We start from the raw sequence: 7589 nt of genomic DNA, 5'->3' as shown, positions 1-7589 counted from the left end.
GAATCAAGGGGGAGGAAAACATGCATAATAGTCAAACATGAAAGTAATACAAGCTTAGCCGGGAAAGAACCCAAGCTAACAAAAGAAGTTCAACTAACAAGCAACAAAATAACACAAAGTACAAAAAATGAACTCAAGTCCAGAAAAAAGTCGTGCTCCTAAAAGCGGGGTGGTGCTTTCAGTCAATAGGTGCAGTGGTGCTAAGGATGTGGTAGTCCACGAGGTGGTGCCAGAGGATGAAGAAGACCCACGCACGAAAGAAAGGACTTCGCGCATATCCCTTGCCAACTGTCTCAGTGTCTCGCTAGTCTCTTGATGTCCTTGGCGAGAGGGGCAGATCTCGCCTCGAGATCTCCCACAGGCGAAGCTCAAGCGAGGGTGGCACGTCTTCGGCTCGAGATCGAGGCGTGGTGGAGAAGTGTGATGCGCTCCCCTGTAGGTGAGTATCGAATAATGGTATATGTGTCACCGCGTTTCTTCACCATCCCCATGGAAAACATAGTAGCCATCCCCAAGGGTGAAAATCCACCAACAATGTGTAAATCCCGGGTGTGCTCAATCAAACCCATACCTCGAATCATACGTGTGATAAATGGCCCAACAAAAATAGATCCAAGGCGTGTATAAGTACCCTGATGGACAAACAACTCGGCAAAGAGGTGACCAAGGTGGATCGGGTAATGCTCAATGATGCGATATAGCATGAGTAAGTCAGAGCGAGTGATTACCCCAGTACTGTCACCCCGGCCACCAATACCTCGACTCAACAGTGCATGAACATAACGATGTGCAGGATTGTGAAGACGGGATGCTTTCCTTGACTCATTCATGCGCCGACCAGAGATAATGTTCCAGAACCGTGTGTGTGTCATGGTGGCCGGAAAGTCAGTCGGAAGACGTTGACATCTTGGTGTGTTCAGGGAATCCCTCATCATACAAGCCCAAGAAACAACCCAATTGTTCGTCAGTAATGGCGTGCATTATTCCAAAGGCTTGGAAGGTTATCCTGGATGGTCTCGCTAATTCAATCATGCTAAGGACCTCCAAGGTGAGCTCACCGTAGGCCGGATCACTAATTGAGAAAATTCTGTCCCAACCATCATGATTGATTAACTCCGCCACGGTCTCGGCCAAACCTAGAACTTCGAGGTCATTGCGGTCAATTGTACGAATGATACCAAAGGGCTTGGACTGTAAGAGATTATAGCATGCCCTATGTTGTGGTAAGGCAAAGGATGGCACACCACTTGATGCCGCATCGTGCCGTGGCCGCTTTGTTAGAACTCGCTTGATCGGCATACCTATACCACAAAAAGAAGTGATCAAACCAATATTTTTATGAATACATTCATAGGAGATAACTATATCATCATGGAATTAATGAAAAAAATTTAAAAGCACAACAATTTCTATGTGAAGAATGAAAAATTTCAGCCATTGCTAAAGTAACCCTGCGAAATTTTTTTTGCAAGAGTTTCTCCTAGACATCTAGCTTCCCAAAAATTTACAAAATGAAGGAAAAAAACTCAAAGAAACAAGCATACACCACATCACAACAACCAAATATGTCATTCAAGCTTCAAAGATAAAGTGAGAACACAATAAAACCAAGTTTGTAGCAAAAACCTAGAATTAGGGGCTTGGAGGCTTGGGGTGATGAGATCCGGCAAAGCAGTTGATAAAACTCCGATTAAAAACCCAAGAGTGAGTTTGCAAGATGGAGGAGAGGTGATTAGAGAAGAAAAAAACTATGGTGAAGAAATGAGGTAGAGTGATAGAGAGATGAGAGGAAAAACAAGAGAAGAAGAAGGAGGAGAGAGTGGAGAGAAAGGGGGACAAAACCCCTTTAATGGGAGCTCGACCCCATGCGGGTCCCATGGAGGTGCATGGTGCCCGCATGGGCTAGAAAAAACCAGCCTGAAAGGCTCACGGGCGCCCATGCGGGTGCATGGCGTCCGTGAGCCTCTCAACCAACGCGCGACCAGTGGGGCAGAGAGCCTCACGGGCGGCCTCGCGGGCGCATGGCGCCCGTGAGACCTGCACCCATGAAAAAAATACTCCTGCGAAGGGGTCTCTTGCGGCCGCAATGATGCCCGCAAGGCCCACGGAACATGCCACAAGTGTCCATACGGGCCGTATACAGCCCGTATGGACCCGGAAAATTGAAAAATTGGCATGGTTCCTCTTGCACACTCAATAAAATACAATTACAACCATTTAAGCGCCCGGGATGACAATGAAACACAACTAAACAATACTAATTCAAGGCCAAATACAAGCGAGCAAAAACAAAGCATGAGTTGAGCACAAAAAAACATCAACAAAAGAAAAATACGAAAAACTCACAAACATAAGCATTCAACCACAATATAGAAACTAAGCAACTAAAAGAAATACGAAAATTTAAAGACGACGAATTTAAAAACTTGGGTTGCCTCCGAAGATGTCCTTGTTTAACGTCATTAGCTCGACATACCTTTTTCTTACCTCAAGGTGGATCAAATGGTGGGGAATTACCTCCAAGACCAAGAGAAGTGCTCCAAGATAGGTATGGCTTCAATCGGTGACTGTTAACCTTAAATGTACCTTTCTCCGGATGAGTTATCTCGATGGCGCCATGGGGAAAGACTTTTGAAACTGTGAAGGGTCCATGCCATCTCGATTTTAACTTCCTCGGGAAGAGTCGTAACCTCAAATTGAAGAGAAGAACCTGGTCCCCTTCCTTGAAGTGTTTCCCATGTTTAATGTGTCGGTCATGATACTCCTTGATCCTTTTCTTGTAAAGCAAGGAGTTTTCATATGCCATAGTCCGCCATTCATCCAACTCACTTAGTTGGAACTTCCGCTTATGACCGATTAGCTGAGGATCAAAATTCAGTTGCTTAATAGCCCAGTATGTTTTATGTTCCAATTCGACGGGTAAATGGCAAGCTTTCCTGTAGACTAGCCTATAAGGGGTCGCTCCAAGAGGTGTCTTACACGCTGTCCGATATGCCCAAAGGGCATCATCCAGATGATCTGCCCAATCCTTCCTATGCTGACTTACGGACTTCTCCAAAATCCGTTTCAATTCACGGTTAGAGACTTCAACTTGCCCACTAGTTTGAGGATGATACGGAGTTCCAACCCTGTGGAATACTCCATATCGCTTCAGGGTGTTTGCAAACTGAGACTTACAAAAGTGGGTTCCTCTATCGCTGATGATCGTTCTCGGTGCACCAAATCTGGAGAATAGTTTTTTTAAAAATTTTACTACCACTCGTGCATCACTTGTGGGGGATGCCTGTGCTTCAACCCATTTAGAAATATAATCTACAGCTACCAGAATAAACTAATTACCACGGGAACTAGGGAAGGGTCCCATGAAATCAATCCCCCACACATCGAACACTTCACAAGCTTGGGTCCAGGTTTGTGGCATCTCATCTCTCCTTGAAATGTTTCCAGTCCGCTGACACCTATCGCAACATTGAACAAACTTTTGTGCATCCAGAAAGATGGACGGCCAATAGAAACCTGTATCTAGAATTTTCCTGGTTGTTCGGTTGGCACTGTAATGCCCCCCAGCGGGACCGGTATGGCAATGCTCAAAGATAGAATACCCTTCCGAATGAGATACACATCTCCTCACCACCTGGTTGGCGGAAGTTCTAAACAAATAGGGATCTTCCCCGGAAGTAATATTTTATATCAGAGTAGAACTTCTTCCGTTGTTGATAAGTCAGCCGATCAGGATGTGTCCCTGCAGCAAGATAGTTTGCAAAATCAGTGAACCATGGAATTTCTTCTTCTCTCATTATTTGAATGCTAAACAACTGCTCATCAGAAAACCATCATTTATCTCTTTCTATCCTTGGTGCTCTCCAATGGGATCACAAGGTGCGATAGGTGGTCGGCGGCCAAATTTTCAGCCCCCCGCCTATCCTTAATCTCCAAGTCAAACTCCTGAACCAAGAGTACCCACCGGATCAAACAAGGTTTTGCATCCTGTTTGCTCAAAAGATATTTTAGAGCATAATGGTCTGTGAACACGATCAGCTTTGATAACACTAAATATGAATGAAACTTGTCAAATGCAAAAACCACAGCAAGCATTTCTTTCTCGGGGGTCGTATAATTCTCATGAGCATCATTCAATGTCTTGCTTGCATAGTAAATAGGGTGGAAATGTTCTCCGAGCGTTGCCCAAGAACCCGCTTTCATCGCAAAGTCGCTAGCATCACAAATGAGTTCAAAAGGTAAATTCCAATCGGGGGACACAATAATCAGGCCTTCAACAAGCTTTTTCTTAAGGGTAAGAAAAGCAGTCATGCACTCATCACCAAACTCGAATGCCGCATCCTTCTGAAGAAGTTTTGTAAGTGGTCGTGCAATCAATGAAAAATCCTTGACAAATCTTCTGTAAAACCTGCATGTCCCAAAAAACTCCTAATGGCATTCACTGACGTTGGGGGAGGTAGCTGCTCGATGGTGGAAACCTTGGCCTTATCCACCGCAATTCCTTGTTGTGATATCCTATGACCAAGCACAATGCCTTCCTTGACCATAAAATGACACTTTTCCCAGCTGAGAACCAAGTTGGTTTCCTCACATCTGGCTAAAACCCGTTCTAGATTTTTGAGGCAAAGGCCGAAAGAATCACCAAAAACTGAGAAATCATCCATGAAAACCTCCATAATATCTTCCACAAGATCATCAAATATGGCTATAATGCATCGCTGGAAGGTAGCTGCCGCGTTACATAGACCGAAAGGCATACGAAGGTAAGCAAAAGTACCATAGGGGCATGTGAAAGTTGTCTTCTCCTGGTCTTCTGGGGAAATTGGGATTTGAAAGTATCCGGAGAGACCATCCAAGAAACAGTAATATGAGTGCCCTGCTAGTCGTTCAAGTATTTGGTTAATGAAAGGCAGAGGGAAATGATCTTTTCTAGTAGCATCGTTGAGTTTTTACGTAGTCTATGCACACCCTCCAACCTCGTGAGCGTTCTAGTGGGGATTAATTCATTTTTTTCATTAGTGACCACCGTCATCCCCCCTTTTTTCGGCACCACCTGCACCGGGCTCACCCACTCACTGTCAGAGATAGGGTAAATGATGCCAGCATCAAGAAGTTTGATCACCTCGCTGCGTACTACTTCTTTCATATTAGGGTTGAGCCGTCTCGGGGTATAGTCATTGGCCTCATGATTATCTTCCATGAGAATTTTGTGTGTACAAAAGGAAGGACTAATCCCCTTAATATCTGAAATCTTCCACGCAATTGCTATTTTGTGCTTTTTTAACACACTCAGAAGGTCAGATTTTTGCTTAGGGGTCAAGTCCGAGGCAATGATGATTGGAAGTTTTGATCCCTCCGCCGAAATGCGTACTCGGTGCTCGGGTAGCGAGCTTCAGTTCTAGATCCGGGGTTCCTCAATTGATGATTTTAATCCCCAAACTTCCCAAAAATCAAAATCTTCGAATCCTCTATACTCATCATCCGTGGAGCTACCACTATCCATGCACTCTTCTATAGTGTGAATCTCGCACCCTCGAGTGACCTACGAGTCACTTCCCCCATGAGATCTATTTCCTCTTCATCTCATTGAACTAGTACACCGAGTTATCGACCTGTTCCTTTCCTCCTCGCCGATGGGGTTGGAGGGGAGGACAAGTGGAGTAAGCTCAACTATTGGCAACACATTGTTGGTCTTCAGTTAATGCGCGAATAGGTCCTGCACATCAAGTTCTTCCAAAGTGCGAGTTCTAGCCACACCCGGTAATGCTCGGACCATCTACAACTATCAAGAATGTGCGTACTAATCATCCCTTCTCGGTTCAAGTGCCACTAGAGAATCAAGTAGGAATTCGAGTATGGAATATGCGAGACGGGAAGCATCACCCCAACTGGCGTGAAAAACATGATTGTAGTGGATAATGAATAACTAGAAAAATGTTAAACAAAAAGAACTATTTAAAAGCAGAAAATAATTTTGAATAAAATAAAAAGGAACAAAAGTGCAAAATAAAAGAAACAAATGTACAGAATTAAAGAAATAATGGCTAAATCAATAAACTCTAAGTTTACCGAGTATTCCTTGTGGGTCCCAGGCAATGGCGCCAAAAACTTGATGAGCGATCCGCAAGTGCAGGAGTCGTCAAGTAATACCCTCAAATGCGAGCACGAGAGGATCGTATTCCCAGGCCCAAGAATCTACTCTTACTTCCTCTCTGCGTATTGTCTAGTCGAATGATCGAAGGGTTTCTCTAATCTATTACTTGAAATAAAAGAACTTCAAAATGGAGTCTATGATAAGGTAGGGGTATAAAAATCGGGGAAAGAAATGGTCACGGATGCGGATTCCTAGGGGCTACTAAAGTGCAAAGGATGCTAAGAATGTCATGCAATTGAAGGTTTTTACCTAGAGATTTCTAAATTAGATCAACCCGATGGTCACGGCAATTAACCCTAATCCGGTATAAGTATTGACACAGAATTTCTTGATCAAATCCTCATATGATTGCATTAACAAGTGGGGAAATCCCTAATTAAGGCGGGAACACAACTTGGTCTAGCCCTAATGGTGGAGAGTGCAGAATACCCGATGGTCACGGCGTATTCGTACATGAATCCCTTCAAACTTGGCGTGTCTAGTACAAGAGGCGATGGTCATGCTACCAAGTACAACCTAGCGAGTTGGTTTCTGAGTTCTCATGTAAGCAACACATCAAATGCACCAAGAATGAATCACAAATACACAACAATTGCAATAGACAAAATTAAATCATCCAAATACACAAGTTCACTCAAAGGTTCACCGGCATCCGGTGACCTTGGGAGATCTACTCAGTCCATGCATACAAGCAACAAGTCCATGAAAAACAACTACAAATGGGATAACTCCCTCAAACAATAGAAGTAGGAAGACAAGCCAAGCTAGGTGGAAATACTTCCACTGACCCCTGCTGATGGGGTGGCTTCCCTAAATCGTCTACAAACTCCCAAAGAAGAGATCGATGAAGATCTAGCCAAAACCGAGCTTCTCCCTTTGATTTCCCTTCTCCAAAAGCGTGTGATCTTGCCTCCTAAAAGCGGTGAAAATCGGCTCAAGAACTCTCCCAAAAACTCCTCCCCTTGCCCTAGAAAAATCGGTTCATTTATATCCCGTCAGTCCATGCGGGCGCATGGGCCGTGAGAGTTCACGACCAAATGACCCAGGAAAACATGCGGTGCTACGATGCTCAGCTACGAGTGTTTTTACTCGAGTATTCCCTTCTGATGCAGTATTGAGAATTTCCGGCCAAACCTCACGGGCACCCATGCGAGTACATGGAGCCCGTGAAACTCAAAGCAAAATGCCTGGCAGAACAATGACACCTGTCACAATCTCGCTCTGATTGCCGCTACGAGTCTGGGACCCCAAAAAAATGCTGTTTTTGGTGTCAATTCATCCGATTTACATTTTTGAGCATCGTTCGAGCTCATTTAAGACACTGCAACACCGAAAATAACCAATTTAGACATAAAGCGGGCATCAATTCGTTAACATATTCACAAATGATACAAGATTAATACATATAAAAATACATACATTTAGGCGTTTATCA

General features: G+C 44.2%; 1 protein-coding gene across 1 annotated transcript; it reads right to left on the bottom strand.

Moving 5' to 3' along the window:
* Positions 1 to 885: 885 nt before the first annotated feature.
* On the bottom strand, positions 886 to 4547 carry LOC120254620. Its single transcript, XM_039262695.1, has 4 exons — positions 4447 to 4547; positions 3877 to 4399; positions 2518 to 3283; positions 886 to 1301 (listed from the first exon to the last, which is right to left on the bottom strand). The coding sequence occupies exons 1-4, from the start codon at positions 4545 to 4547 to the stop codon at positions 886 to 888; spliced, it is 1806 nt and encodes a 601-aa protein (XP_039118629.1).
* Between the last annotated feature and the right edge of the window lie 3042 nt (positions 4548 to 7589).

The sequence above is a fragment of the Dioscorea cayenensis genome, unplaced genomic scaffold (genome assembly GCF_009730915.1).
Source record: "Dioscorea cayenensis subsp. rotundata cultivar TDr96_F1 unplaced genomic scaffold, TDr96_F1_v2_PseudoChromosome.rev07_lg8_w22 25.fasta BLBR01000536.1, whole genome shotgun sequence".
In the NCBI taxonomy this organism is placed as follows: Eukaryota; Viridiplantae; Streptophyta; class Magnoliopsida; order Dioscoreales; family Dioscoreaceae; genus Dioscorea; species Dioscorea cayenensis.
This window is presented reverse-complemented; position numbering and strand designations above follow the sequence as displayed.

What these genes read in the sequence shown, in the direction of transcription:
- LOC120254620 (XM_039262695.1), bottom strand. Translation starts at nt 4,547, where the DNA reads ATGGTCAAGGAAGGCATTGTGCTTGGTCATAGGATATCACAACAAGGA. An exon ending in CCGACCACCTATCGCACCTT is followed by an intron (nt 3,284 to 3,876) that starts GTGATCCCATTG and finishes GTTGAAGCACAG; the next exon opens with GCATCCCCCACAAGTGATGC. An exon ending in CACTTCTCTTGGTCTTGGAG is followed by an intron (nt 1,302 to 2,517) that starts GTAATTCCCCAC and finishes TTTGTGGTATAG; the next exon opens with GTATGCCGATCAAGCGAGTT.